General features: G+C 36.9%; 1 protein-coding gene across 6 annotated transcripts in view; it reads left to right on the forward strand.

The window, feature by feature from the left end:
* dnmt3ab (DNA (cytosine-5-)-methyltransferase 3 alpha b) overlaps positions 1–16,046 on the forward strand; it is a 601,530-nt gene that overhangs the window by 882 nt on the left and 584,602 nt on the right. For 5 of the 6 annotated variants that reach the window (XM_051924572.1, XM_051924574.1, XM_051924573.1 and 2 more), the window contains exon 1: positions 7,862–8,048. Coding sequence is in view for 1 of the 6 variants with exons in the window: in XM_028796948.2 (XP_028652781.1) it covers positions 7,968–8,048 (81 nt within the window). In the remaining 5 variants the exon portion in view is untranslated. Of the gene's footprint in view, positions 1–7,858; positions 8,049–16,046 lie in introns of those variants that run through there. The other variant, XM_028796948.2, reaches the window with a different exon arrangement.

Here is a 16,046-nt window from a genome sequence, read left to right on the forward strand (position 1 = left end):
CTAAAGAGGCGGGCATTGATTTAAAAAGGGTCTTTTGTGTAGAAATGCCCCCAGGATCACGCATTCCTGCACTGGTGGCAAACTTTAGAAGTGCCTTTTTAATGTGAAATGTAACACAAGGCATTAAAGTTTTAATGTAATAATGTGATATTATGAAGTATGTGCTTGTTTGAATATTTAGGGTGGACTTAACTTCTGATGTTTTCGTTTTGTGAAAATTACACAGAAACAACTCAACTGCCTACGCTTTCGATTAACAAGAACGAAGCATGCATTGTAAGAGTTGCATTATTAATATATAAAATTTGAGCAGACAAGGAGTGTTAAGTGTTATGAATTAATTGACCTACATTCTATGGGATTCTCTTGCCAAGAAATGCTCGAAATAATCGTTCAGTCACTTTAAAATATACTGACGTGCATACAGTTAATGTCTTCACTACAGTCACAAGAGCCCATGAAAGTACTTTTCCTGGGAGAAGGGGACAAATGAGGTCACAGGCTGCTCAGGGAAGGACACTGATGAATGCAGCACACACACCCACCACATGAAAAATGAGTGCACAAGAGTTCAAAATTACATGTAGAATGCACTAAACCGATTCTTGTAGTTCTTAAAATAAGATCTTTATAATTCCACACAACCCTTTTGCTTTTGTATGTATTGCTTGTTGGACATCATTATTTGACATTCACAACTAATATGCACTGAACATGCACTCTTATGCATTCTGAGTGTGACAAATAGGAAGGGAAATGTTCTTCCATTATGAGTTTATTTTAAAAACACAGAAAGTATTTACTATGTCTTAAAATCCAAAACCTTAATATGAGCTGTTTTTACGGACTAATGAATTCACAGATCTGTATGACCTATTAATTTATGCATAGCATTGTTCCTTAATAGTGATTTATGAATTTTATATGATCTGTCTTATTTGCTTAAGTTGTAGAATGCAGAGAATCCTTTAATGATTATTTAACAAGGAAGCAGTTAGTTGCTCAAATTAAAAGCCTGATAGGCTCCTAATTATTTTGTACAGTTTAATATTAGAGCAACTATTTGGAAATTTCATTTACTCACAATTATCAAGGGGCATATGTGTTTACCGTACTTCAGTGAAATAAAGCTATAAAGTAACTGAATGTTTTTGTGAGACCTTTGTGCTCTTAATAACATATATGCTACTTCTGTAGGTCATATTTGGACAAATAATATACAAACTGACATAATAACATTTTAATATGTTGTAATAAAAAAGAAAATTTGACTAGTGTCTTATCCACCTTTTTTTCCTGATACTGCAGGGATAGGTTCCTGCCCCCTGTATTCATGAATTGGATTTAGCAGGTTCAGAAGTGAAGTGATGAATGGAAAAATGAATGTAATTTTCAATGTAATCATTTGTCACTCAATAAATACTAAGCTCATAATTAGATTTAAATTTCCAAAACAAGGAGAAATAACCCTGAACATTCTTGTCCTCTCTGTCTTTGTGCATGCTGTGCATGTGTCTGTTATACAGTAAGTGAGTATGAATCTGTAATTTTACTGAATCACAGTCTTTATTATATATTTTTATATTTATCTTTATTATTATTATTATTATTATTGTAGCAGTAAGAGAAGTAGTCATAATATGAATAGTGGTATTATTGTGCTGTGTACAGAATACAGTGAAATTTGTACTTGCATGTTTGAACAACATCTATTACCTGGCATATACATGTTCTTTCCTTGTATGCATATAGGTTGACGTTTGGTACTCTGCTTTCCATCCTCACGCCAAAGAGGAGCATGTTAAATGAATTTGGATTCACAATAAACATGGTGTGTGTGTGAGTGGGTGTGTGAGTTTGTCCTATGATGGACTGGGATCCCACACATTTGTGTTTCCAATACCTTACACCTCATGTCGAGGCTTCTACTCTCAATGACCTTTAATGGAAACATACAGTATGGCTGAGAAAATGGATGGAAGAATTATTCAGAATGAATTTTTAATTCAAAATTTGTTAATTGTATGGAGGACCAGAAATAGCTGAATGTTTCTTTTTAAAAAAACAAAACAAAAAAAAAAACCAAATACATAATGTATCTTTGAAATAGATTCAGCTTACAATGAAAACATACTGTCAATTTCAGGAATTTTCTTAAGTTACCATAAATCTTGTTGGTAATTTTCTTTTGATACAGTTACAGAAGTGAAGACCATAATGAACTTCAATATCAGCTTTAGTAATTTATAAAATTGTATACGCAGCAAGGCAAAACTTTACATTCAAACTGAACTGCATGTTTTGCAGCAGTAAAACAAGCATTACTACACTATACCTGTACTAACGTTATTAATGGATTTTCATCCTTAAAGCTAATATCCTCCTGATTTTGCTTTTATGCAACATTTTAAAGGCATTTCTATAAACTTAAAGACGTTTTTCTTTTTTACTTTTCCAAGCTGCAGTTGCTCAAATTTTTGAAATTTTAAATGTTGGTAATACGCTATTTACAAAGCAGTTAAACTAAACCTGTAAACAGTTTTGGTTTTAGGAAAGCTTAGATTACACCATTTAGTGGATCACAGTACAGTATGTACATTACTCACGTAGTGAATGGAGTTTGGGTGTATTTTCTGTATAAATCTCTCCATTTCCGTGTGCTAACTCTGATAATTCCTTTTAAAGGGCTGTCCCTTAGGCTTCCGAAATATCGCTTTTAGAAGCAGTTAAACTTCCTTTGCTTTGTCTGATAATCAAGCGACTGCTCTTGATCTCAAAAGCAATCAATTTCGAGTTTAGTTAAATAAATACATAACTCCAGTTTAGATGATTTATTCGTCGGATTTAATGTTAAATGGTGATTAGATTTATAAGGTAAATTCCCGCGGCACTCGCATTTTCGCAGGAAGTGGGAGCCATGCTTTAAATCTCTAACCAATTGTTGTTATTCGTCGACTAGAAACATGAAATCCTCCATGGCAGCATTGCCAAGGAGTACATGAGACGTCTTAGAGGCAACGCGGACATAAAGTAAACATATGCAAAAGCAGAAATATTTGATTTCCAGATCAATGAAAATGTGACGTATGTCATAGAAAACGAACATTAGAAAGGGTACAGGCTAGAAATCGTTGGTCACGAAAAAAGACGAGTTTCAATCAGGCAGTTGTGTGTTTAAAAATAATCTCCAGTGATTATTTTCATATTATTCTTTTATAAAAACCTTGATTAATGAATTCCCCAAAGTGAGTAGGCTCGAAAGCACATGTTTAGAGAAATGCTAAGTATGATCCATCTTGCGCCCAAAGCTGTCTGGCCAGGCGTTGGTTCCATGTGATCCTGTATTGGACGAACGGGTTAGAAAAAGTATAGCTGGACTGACAGACTGAGGGTTCAAACGGTACTTTTTCATATAATGCCAAGTAAACTAGGCGTTCGTTATGCACGTTGAAATATCAGTTTTTTTCAATAGTATACATCAACAATGTATTGTTTGATGTTATTGTTACTCGTTCTGTCTCGCTACACAATAAAATATACTTGGAAAGCAAGTACATGAATACCAAAGTATAAAAAGTCAATCAAGTTAGATCCCGGTATCTAATGTGTGTGTCTAAATAGATCAGCGGGATAATGTGGCAGTTAAACAAGTTATTCTGGTATTAATATATTGTATATGGCCTATTAGTATATATCTTTCTTAGTTTGTACACCCGCACACACCCGTGCTACGTGGATTGATTGGTTCCAGATGAGGTAAAATGTTCCTTTGTGCGCCATTACTGCGCAGGAAACTGCATTAGCTAAGCCAGAATTTGTTATGTGCACTCAGGTAACAGGTGCAAGTCCATTTGTTTTGAAACAACTAACACGAAACACTCACACACCACCACACACACAAACTGATTGCATGCACGTATCTCTAATCGAACTGTGGCATTTTCAAGAAAAAAAAGATTAAAATTGCTAACAAGTGATACAATCTGCTTTATGCCTCAGATAGCCTGCAAGTGCAGGCACATACAATCCAGTGCTTCTCAGTTTACAAAAAATGAATTCCAAGTGGAATTACGTATGATAAATTTGGGGTATGGCTGCTGAAGGACTTACAATTTAAATCGTATGTTCAGACTTAACAGAATTTACTTGCACATGTTTCGCTTTTATCACAGACGTTATTCTTCCACCATTTTTATAAATGCAGTTTACACTTTAACCTTATGTTGTAAATATGACCCTTTATTGAATTAAAATTTTGTGTTTTTCATGAGAAAAATACAATCATCCAGATTGCTGGGATATCCGAGAATAAGATTATTAAAGTACGAAAGTTTGTTAAGTGCATGCGGTTCAGGGATCTAGAAGTAAATGAACACAGAGTACTGATGTAAATAAACTAGTCAAAAAAAGGCACACATGCTAATAAAGACACACAACATTCAGAAAATATGTTGATAAACTGTAATTTATTGCGGAAGCAACAGCCCTGTCCCTTACGTCCATTTCCTGCACTAGTTTATAGTACGAGTGACAGGACTGTGAGCACATGGAGTCTATCTTTGAATGTGCAAGGAAGGAAACAACTCTGGATGGGATGCTAGTCCTTCGCTGGGCACACTCGTGTTGTTGGCTTCCACTGACACTCCTCTTTTTGATTTACACATTGTGCATATCTTGTTACCATCTTTTGTAACAGTCTTGAGGTTGTATACCAGGTTTCCATTATTTTCCTGTTCTTAAGACCAAGCCCTTATGTTTTATATTTACCTAAACTCAGCAATTTAGCTTCTATTTTAATCTGAATCAATATTCTTAATGAAAATACACGGAAAAACATACTGAATTAGTATACATCCATCCATCCATTTTCCAACCCGCTCAATCCGAACACAGTGCCACGGGGGTCTGCTGGAGCCAATCCCAGCCAACACAGGGCACAAGGCAGGAAACAATCCCGGGCAGGGTGCCAACCCACCGCAGGACGAATTAGTATACATTTCTAATGAGAAAACATCCATCCATCCATCCATTTTCCAACCCGCTGAATCCGAACACAGGGTCACGGGGGTCTGCTGGAGCCAATCCCAGCCAACACAGGGCACAAGGCAGGAACCAATCCTAGGCAGGGTGCCAACCCACCGCAGGACGAATTAGTATACATTTCTAATGAGAAAACAGTAACGTCAAAACTTATTTTCCCTTATTAGTTAAAAAAAATTGAGTTGTCCAGCATGATGTAATCACACACATTCCCTTACTCTGTGGGTGCTCTTACTGTCACAGAGCCTTAACTTTAGCCCAATACAAAATTCCAGGCCACAGGTAAGTTTAGCAGCACGTTTGGCATGGGCACTGCAGTTTAACTTAATTCAACTAACAAGCATCCCTCCCAGTCATAGTTTTCAGAATTTCGGAAGTCGCTTTGCACGCACTTGCTCTATATTAGATGGTATCCCTAGCCAAAGCCCAGGCACGCAATGTATTGTATATTGCCTCTACATAATCACAGGAACGAGAAATTTGAAGATTATTTATACCTTTTTTGTGCATTTCACCATTTTTTTTAGCAATTTCCAAATATGCTTTTATTAAGTAAATAAAAAATCATCAATCCTTATTTTTCAGCTACAGTTTTCACTCCGCGAAAGTAGTAGTTATGTATTTGATGCTTTTTAAGGCCCATATTTCTGTGAGTCGCCTATGCTGTCTCTGTGATCAGGACGAAAACGGAAAAGAAAATCAGTTGTGCCTAAATATTCGTGTGTACGTATTGTTAATGAGTGTACACAGTACGCAAATCGGGAGTATTTCCATTTAAAAACTCTATTTGAGAAAAAATCAAGACGACTGTAATCACGAGGTTACCACCGAGAATGCAGGTTACAGAATCACAGCAGCAAGATCTTGATGGTAAAAGCTGAAGCGAGAGTGGAACAAAGTGTGATGCTGGCACTGATTCAAAACCCGCCATGTTGAAGCATTTCACAGAAAGGACACTCGATACATTGCAGTAGACGCACACGTTTAGTGGCAATGCTACTGTCTCGAGAAGTCTTCTGAATGTTGACATAAAATGAAGAAGGGTGCGCGAAGTAGATCAATGCCAGCGCGGTGTGCTAGACGTCTTACGTCGGGTATTCATAAGACGCCGCGGGGACCGGGCGTCTGTATCGCTCAATGCATAACAAATCCCATATATTTTTAAGTTAACGCATTTTTTCTATATATGTCTGCCTAACTGATGGTGACATCTGTTTTACCAGAAGCTAGATAATATCCGCGATTACGTTCCGGCTGCAAAAGGCATATTCCGCCAGCACAGCATTGTCATTTAAAGACTCGACAAAGCAAAATGTCTACAAATCTATCTTTCTTTTACAAACAAAAATTAGAAAGCGTCGTCAGGTTTTCATAAATGACCCATTAGGTTTTAGGTGAATTTAAAATGGCGCTTGCACTTGGAAATTTTCTCGCTAACCCTTAACATTTAAAAATTCTCTTTCTAGTAACAACGCATCCTATTTTAGTTTACACTAAAAGATGATCTCCTGCTCTGCTTAAGAAACTGTGAACTGTGCTACTTAAAGATTTATTTTTATTCATAATCTTGAAATAAATATCGGGACCACCCATCCATCCATTTTCTACAGTCGCTTTTTCCAGTACAGCGTCATGGGAAGCTGGAGCCTCACCACGTAACTACTGTCGCAAGGCGTGAAATGCCCTATTATTATTAAGACGGAACAATATTAGGTGGAACGCCCGTTCAGACGTTAAAAGTATATCCTATACACAGCAATTAACAAAACAATTCGTGAAAATTAAATATTTATACAGTCGGCGTGTATTTAAACGCCCATCTGCCGGGAACTGCAACATTTAAACAAAAGTCTGCCCAGTGCCTGGGCTTTTTGTGCTCCGTCATTTCTCTTTTTAAGTTAGCACTTACTAATTAGAACTTTCATCCTGGTAGACATATTACATTGTTTCTCTTGCATGTTGTTACCTTTAGTTAAAACTGGATAGGGTCAATAATGTCACGGCTTGAAATGCACTTCTTAATGTTTGACAAAGTGGCAAAGCCACCACCCGCTTTTGTGGAGAGTTACAAGGGAAGGTCGTTTTCATCAAAGCTGTGCCCTCGTCCTGAAACTGGACTCTGTGTCCTCTGAAAGCTGACATTCCCACAAAAGTGCGGAGCAAAGGTGCCTCTCCAGGAAAAACTTAAATATCATATACGACAAATCACATTGAGAGCAATCATTTATATACGTACCGCTGGCTTGATTAGATAGATAGATAGATAGATAGATAGATAGATAGATAGATAGATAGATAGATAGATAGATCTATTTGGTAAAAAATAAAAGCAGTTGTTGAACACATGTTGATGGTATTATTTAAATATAGGGTGCGCCCATACTTATCATTTATGAATTTACCAATGTGCGTAGTTTAAAAATATGTGCTTCTAATATATTAATTAGACGTATGAATTGTATGCAAAACGGAGATATTACGGATGTAGGTAATATGATTTAGGACAACATGTAAAGCACGCAGCAATAAGTGCGCACAGATTGACAAGGCAGCGAAAAGGTAATGCATTCTGGGGGTGCTCGATCACAGGTAAGCCACATGCCCATGACGTTCTGAAATTCAAATTGCGAGCCCGTGTCCTTTGTTAAGTAGTGGAACAGCCAGGTATACAAAATGGTGGGATACATAAATAAATAAATAAATAATAAGGCATGCGAAAGTACTACATGCATGAATATGGTAGCTTATTATTTATGTGCGCATAAGTCGCCCACGTACAGCCAGCGTTTGCTCATTCTTTTTCCTTTCTTTTTTGCAGGTTGAAGAAAGAATTGCAAGGGAGGAGGCTCCAACCAGTGCATTTTTTTTTAAATTTGCCTTTTATTTTCTTTAATTTATTGTTCCCCTTACAAGAATATTTTTTCGGGATGCCGTCCAACGCCACTGCCACCACGACAGCCACAATCAAAAGCCCCGACTTCGATCATGACGCAGTTGGAAATAAGATGGTAAGAGGCATGACGCTTTAGAATCCATTGTAAAAAATAACAAACCGTTATATGCCACGTGACTTTTTTTATTTACGTGGGATGTTATGTTTGTAAATGTTTAAGTCATGCTTTAAGAAATATTTTTGGAGGGAAGTGTCGGAAGAGAGAGCGCAGTATGACGACGCGGCGTGTGCGTTGCGGCGCAGCGGCCCGGACACGCCTCTCCGCTCCTGCTGACTAGCGCGCTGTACAGTTGTGCACGTTGGCCGCAGGTAACAGTCTCGGAGTGTGCTGTTAAAGGACAAAGCTGGTGCATTTTGATTGTCGCAGTTAATTTTAAGTATTGGTAAATGTAAGCACTCCACTTATCATGGCTTTTTTTCCCCCCACTACGAAACAGCATCGACATTGGAGTATTTGGCGGATTTTTGTCAAAGATTGGTTACTGAATGAATGTTGTCTTTCTCGTACATTTTTTCCCCCAGTCTTCTGTAGTTTGTTACGTATATTTTATTGTTAAGTATTTTCAGTATAACACAGCTTTCGGTTAATCAAACATGGCTAACGTCATGCAGGTACATATCCAGCTTAAGGAACACACTCGTATGTTTTTAACATTTACCTGCATGAAATCAGTTTTGAGCTGGAATTAAAAATAATAATAATATACAGTATATTTAAATAAGTGAGCAAGTTAAGTAAGACTTTTACCGGTCTTGTACAACACAGCATTATGGAGGCTCTATCTGTGGAAAAAAGACGTCCATCCACAGGTTAAGAAAGCTGTGGCATGAGGATAGTTATGAGTTGCACCAGTGCTTCTGCCCATAAATTAAGGGCATATGATGATTCAAGTAATTATTTCTGATGTACTTAAGTAGTATTTTAAAAGATTATCTTCACCTCCTGACTTTTAAAAATTTTTTTGTCAAGTATAGATTTCTGAAAAAAAAAAACTGTCAGATTTGCTCTTGACATACCGATATTTTTCCTTGTTAAACCACAATACCTTTCAAAATAAATGTATCTACATTTTTCTTGTATGTTTTGATCCCCATAAGTACTGTAATTTGTGCAAAATGTTTTTTTTATAACATCTACATAATTAAATAAAATGTGCAACTTTAAAGTAAGTGCTTTCTAGTAGTTAATCGCGGAGTTTATACATAGAGTATACTGTACACTATCTCATGAATTAATTCCTCTACCCAGTGTCGGAGCTCCATGCTTTATCTCAATGTTTAGGGAGCTTGAGCTTACCTCAGGAGCAAATGGCACAAAGAGTGAATCATGCTTGGGCCACATGACAGCTCAACTGAAGTTACAGCAGAAACGTCATTTTTAATATATTGATTATGATTATGGTACAGTGCTAATTTAAAGAATGAACTTTATACTACTTAATTTGTTTTGCAAGTGGACTCCTTTGCTGGTGTACTGTGCTAGTTTGAATTTACACCCATAGTAGCAGACATGAGGTTGTAAAGAGCAATCACTGTTAATTGTTGAAGTTGAAAATCACTATTTAGAAGTTTTATGGGTCAAAATGTATCACCTCAGTGTCTGTGGAGGTTTCTAATCCCCTCAGTTTCAATTTATTATTGATTATCACAGTAGGAAGCTGGTATTTTGATGAAATACAGTGTGATGTAGTGGTTAAGGATTTGAACTTCAAGTCCTGAAGCTGTGTTACTACTTGGTTAGCTCTTTAACAACCCCTCTGTTTTTCATCTCATTAGGAACAAATGATTTAGAATGATCTACAACTATTTGAGTGGGTTGCGTACAAATTGTGCTTTGGAGTCCACCCTAAAAATTTTGGGAGTGAGGGTTATTCACATCTCATCACAAAAAAGCTAGACTGTTTAGGTGTAAGACCATTTATTAAAGATTAACTACATTTTGTCAATTGTATATTTTGTATGTGCAAAAAATACCATTTTGTGATACGGTTGTGGCCACCATTATCTTGGAAGCTACTAGTAGTAATGCTCAAGTGGAGTGAGCTTGCTGTATAAAGACACCATCACTATCAAAGCTCAGAAATTTACGTGAAGGTGAAGTTATTTCCCTTTGGCTCTATGAATTAAGACTGCTGTGTTTGTGCTTTCTGTACAGACAACACTACCTAAGTTTGCATCATAGGTACAAAGTGAAAGGCAGTTGTGGCAGGAGTGCCACATATATTAATAGTAAACTAATTAAACAGAATTGTACCCTGAAAGTATATGACAGTAATAATCAGTACTTTGATTTTACATTTAACTTTAGGAAGCACCCCAAAAGATTCACAAAGGGTTATTTCAGAAGAGTTCATGTCTCTTTTAGGTTGGCTGACCCTTTGCTAGACCGCCCCACGCCGCATATTTTACATCAGGGACAGGAGCTGTCCAGCCTTGGGGATACCCAGGATAGAAGGAAAAAGTTAATGTTGAAGCAAGATCTATGCAATGCACATTTCTGTAGGTTTTGAATATCCAGAATTATTATAGGCTCTTGATCAACTGCTGCTGCTACAGAACCAGGTATCACTCGCCAAAAAACTGGTACGACTTTACCTGCTCTTAAAGCATCGAGTGATCTTGTTCAGAATTCCCTTTGAGTAGATCATCTGTAGCCAAATGATGTAGCCAGGGAGTTGTTTTTAGTCCCCGTTACATAAAGCTCATAATATCAAAAGAAGAGACGGAGTTGATCTTATGAAAATTGAGGTACTTTTGTTCATTTATCCTTTTTTCTGACACTATGCTTATTTTAAGAAAACAAATTTTTGCTGACATAGTTCTTGACTCCTGGTATGCTTAAAAGTAAACTTAAGAAATTTTTCATTCAAGAGTTTTGATGGCATGTTTTTTACGATTTTTGGATGGCATGGTAGAACCAATATAATTTATGCAAAATATGTATGAGAATAATGCACCTGAAGGGGGATTAGTATAAAAAACTTCACAAATGAAGTATATTCTAGCCTATATCTATATTTATGTATTAAATACACAATGCATTGGTAATGTTTAATTCTATAAAAGTATCTATCTATCTATCTATCTATCTATCTATCTATCTATCTATCTATCTATCTATCTATCTATCTATCTATCTATCTATCTATCTATCTATCTATCTATCTATCTATCTATCTATCTATCTATCTATAGACCCTACATTCTTAAGTCATCACTAATAAACCATTGTTGTAACTGGGTCTTGTCTACCTTTTGACATCACCTATGAGTCATGAGTAAAATTTCAACTACTCTGCGTCAAATGGGTGGTCTCACAATAACTGTACACAAAGGAGGTCCTAAAGGTAGAAAAGTACACAGCAATAATAGATATAATTTTTCAGGCAAAAATAACCCCTTTAGTGATTTTAAAACTAAGGAAACATAACTTTAAACTGTGAATTATCTTGCCAGCTTGCTGTTACCCATTTAGCTAAATTTAAAAGTCCAGTTGCCCCAGAACTGTTTATATTATTAGCATTTTTTAGATTATTTCTACCTGCGTTAGTCAGTGTTGCTGAGGTGTGAAAGTGAAAAGGGTGAAGGATAAATTAATTAAAACTATAAATACTGCAAAACTTTATTAACAATAAACATGTTGCATTTATTACATATCTATTAATAGCATTGAAACACATCTTTGTATATAGATTTCTTTGTATTTATTTTTAGGAAAAGAATACCAAACTGTGGTAGCGCTGCTGCCTTGCAGTAAGGAGACCTGGGTTCGCTTCCTGGGTCCTCCCTGCGTGGAGTTTGCATGTTCTCCCAGTGTCTGCGTGGGTTTCCTCCGGGTGCTCCGATTTCCTCCCACTGTCCAAAGACATGCAGGTTAGGTGCATTGGCGATCCTAAATTGTCCCTAGTGTGTGCTTGGTGTGTGTGTATTTGTGTGCTCTGCGGTGGGCTGGCACCCTGCCCGGGGTTTGTTGCTGCCTTGCACCCTGTGCTGGCTGGGATTGGCTCCAGCAGACCCCTGTGACCCTGTGTTAGGATATAGCAGGTTGCAAAATGACTGACTGATTGAGAATACCAAATTGAAAAAAAAAAACAAAAAACCTCGGGAGACAGATGTAGAAAGGAAATGCTTGATTAAAAACAAAAATGTAATTTGCTGGAACCTAAGCTAGATTTCTTAGTTGGCAGGCAACATACAGAACTAACCATCATAGTACCATCACAATTGGAGTGGTCTTATTTCTTTATTGATAGATGGTGACATAGTATTGCCATCCATTCCAATGCTGATCCAACCCTACCATCCCTAGGGGAGCAAGGTTAAAAGTAATACAGTATTCCAAAAACCCGACTTATGGTTAAAAGTATCAGTGTGTGAAATTTTAAGTCTGTGCAAAGATCAAACAAACAGAGTTTGTGATTTATTGATTAAGAGATGAGCATTGTTATTAGTAGGCTTAGTCTGTAAGTTACTAAGGCCAGTCATTTTCTAAACCTCCAAAGCAATTTCCTTACTCTAGTTCCTCAATTGTTATTTGCTTTTATGGACACTTGTTGCCTTTAAAACCTATTGGATGGTTTGGTCCACTTAAACTATGACTCGTCAAGTTCAGGTTTTTTGTTATGTGTCTATAGTACAATGCTATTTTTACTTATGAATCTCCCACAGACTAGTGATAGTAGTATAGTACCAACCATAGACAATAAATACTTCACAAACAAAGAAAACTACAAGATTATATAAAAACACACACACATACCAGCACACACTAGTGTCTAGACTAGCACAAAACATGTCATCAGTCTCAATAGATTTTGCTATATTGTACTTTCTCTCACAACTATGAGGAGCCTGACATACTGACAGTAATTTGTAGCTATAACTCTGTTTACCTGGTCATAATTAATTAGTGTAGGTTATTTGCTATTATAATCTTCTCATGTAATTTAAAAAAGGTAAATCTAAGTTAAAGTGAAGGTTAGGCTTTGTAGAAATTATTTATTTTAATTTTATTCAGGTAATTTTACTCTCGGAGTTCTGGCTGTTACTTCCCTACTTATTCCAAACATATGCTGTTAACTCAATTAACCTTTATAGCACAAACAAAGAAAACTACAAGATTTTAAAAAAAGAAACACAAGTGTGTGTACCATGTTTCTCTAGTGTATATTGCAGTGGTACTTTATTGTGCACACTGTGATAAATAAAAGACTTACTCAAGATTTTTTTTGGCCCTGTGTCTGTTTTGCTGTGGTTTATGTCCAGGCTATTCTTCTCTTCTTCAGTAATATTGAGTGAATATTGAAAAACCAACTATAAGCACATCGTATTGTGGAAATGTTAAGTAGTTCAATATTGCAGGGTGAATAATGTGGAGTGCAAAAACAAAATGACAGTTTAAGATTTTAACTAAATTAAGACAGTGGTGGGTAATTGGTTACTCTTGAGGATAATACTTGCACTTTGATTTATTTTAAGTTTTGAACTTTTATTTAAAAGTAATGCGACTCATATGATTATTGAGAATGTACAGTATTAAAAGTAGGGGCATTTTTTCATTAAATTTCATGAAGTATTTTTTACACTTCTTGATGCATCAGAATTCGTAAGTAAACCAAATATTAACACACACTTCTTTAAGATTTCAGCATGATGCTGTGGAACAAAAAGAAGGACCTATGTGGATGTCCAGCTTGTAATCAGATAAAAAATTATTAGTAGCGATGTGCTATATAAAAAAAATATAATACATTTTCAAGATCAGTATCCTTCAGTTCAACTCTGAAAGGAAAAAAGATTATTTTTTTCATAATGCCTATATATAAAGGCATAGTTTTGTTTATATTCATATGAAGAAAAAACAGTTGCAAGCTGAAAACAAATGAACCCTAATAATATCTGCCCATTATCATAACTGTTGAGCTTCGACCAGATGACAGCAGAGGAGAGAAAAACAAACATTCCAGTCAGCAACATCCCTAAAAAGAATAATTGTCTGGTGGATCTACAGTCAGTTATAACAGACAAAGTGAAAAGTCAAAGTCAGACACAGTCATAGTTCTAAAGACTTGGGCCAACAGGCTATTGAGCCCCTCCCGGGCATTCTACAGTAAAGTGTGTGCTGGGGAATCAACTATGACAACACAATTTTCCATCCGTTGATTCCAAACAGTGCTTGAAATGGAAATATGTAAGTATTGGTACCTAGTGTTTTCAACTGATGCATTAATGTGAGGGGAATGGAGCACAAAGCAGTATCTTTGGCTTCCTAATTAAAAGTTCAAGTACCAAGGAGTATTGCATGGTTCAAGTGTCTCAGAGAGCTGGGGGTGGGATAGGGGGTATCCCCCCCTGTAATTTTCAGTAGTGTGTCTGGGAGCTATAGGACAATGGAATGGATAGTCATGGTGAGAACCAATAAGCTAGAAAAAACCTCCAGTACGTTTTTAAGAGTACCAATGCTCAACAGTAAAAATTAAGAAGTGATGGTTCTCTCTACTGGCAAATACAGGCCTACTTCAAGCACTGATTCCAAGGCTTACAGTATCACCAGATGCTTTTCCATGGTCCATAGTAGGAAACTAGAAGAGAGACAGAATAGAGGAGGGTTAGTATTGGTTCATAACTATTATATTACTTGTGTTTTTGTGCAAATGAGTAACAAACAGAGATGCAGTTTGAATTGCTAATCAGCAGTTATAATGAGGGTAAGATGGACTAAACTAGTGAGTATTCAGCCTACATTTAAAAGGTCAGACTGAAGGGTCATGTTTTATATAAACAGGTACAGCTTTGGGGGTTTCTAGCTAAAAGTTCAACTTGCCACTGTAATGTTGTTAACTCTTGACATAAGAGTTAAGTAGGCTGACATCTTAAGCAGTGATGTTAGATAAGCAGGACCTTGACCATTTAATACTTTATCTGTAAGAAGGATGATTCTGAAATTAGACCTAAGCTTACTTGAAAAGCAATGAAAAAGCTTACAAAGAGAACCTATGTAGTTGTATTTTCTAGCTTTTGTAATGAATCTTGCAACAACATTTTGAAGTAACTGAAAGCTGCATATAGAGTGCTTTGAATAGCCTGTGAACTACACATTGCATTAGTCAATTCTACTAGAATCAAATGTGAAAATTAATTTTCAGTGCCCTCCATATTTATTTCCTGTATTTTTAAACTGGAAAAAAACAGGTTTTGTATAGTTTTGTAATATGTGTTTTAAAAGATATACTGGTCTCATGACTACACTGAAGTTGTGTGGTGATTCAGTAAAACTAATGTTTAGACCAGTGGTGTGCAATCTTTTTTCGCACTAAGGCCACTGACGACTGCTTTAACTCGAACAAGGCCGCACCTAGGGAATCCATTCCCGGACGGGTTTATCCATTCCCGGGCATCTCACATGTGAACGGTTTTAGAACGACCGACACTTATTTTTAATAAAACTACTGCAATATGTTGACACAAATAAAAGACTTACCTTATCTACAAGCAGTTCATGCTGTCATATAAGTACATGTATCTTTAGTTGTGGCAATAAGAGCATAGAAAGCACAACATCCTCACAGGTGGCACAGTGGCAGTGCTGCTGCTTTGCAGTAAGGAGACTGTTGAAGATTGTGGGTTTGCTTCCCGGTTCCTCTCTGTGTGGATAGCGCTTTGAGTACTGAGAAAAGTGCTATATAAATGTAATTTATTATTATTATTATTATTAACGTGTCCAGCGTGCAGTCGTCCAGGCAAGAATGCACCTTGGTGCAGAAGTATGCTAGCCACTGAGAAAGCATGCTCTGCCTCCACTGAAGTAGGCGGCACGATCATCTATCTTACTAAACCACAGTTAATTTATGCACGGTGGATGCACCGAGGCGCATGCGTACTGCCACCGAGGCGCATGCGTACTGCGCCGTGGCGCCCGCCCCAGAGTCAAACGCTGTGGCTTCCCAGAGTCAGTAGATGGCGCCCAAACAACACAACCTGTGAGCGCCTAAACAACACAACCTGTAGGGTCAAACGCAGCGGCTTCCCAAAACGCGGTGGATTCCCAGAGTCA

This window comes from Erpetoichthys calabaricus, chromosome 3, assembly GCF_900747795.2.
Source record: "Erpetoichthys calabaricus chromosome 3, fErpCal1.3, whole genome shotgun sequence".
Taxonomy (NCBI): domain Eukaryota; kingdom Metazoa; phylum Chordata; class Cladistia; order Polypteriformes; family Polypteridae; genus Erpetoichthys; species Erpetoichthys calabaricus.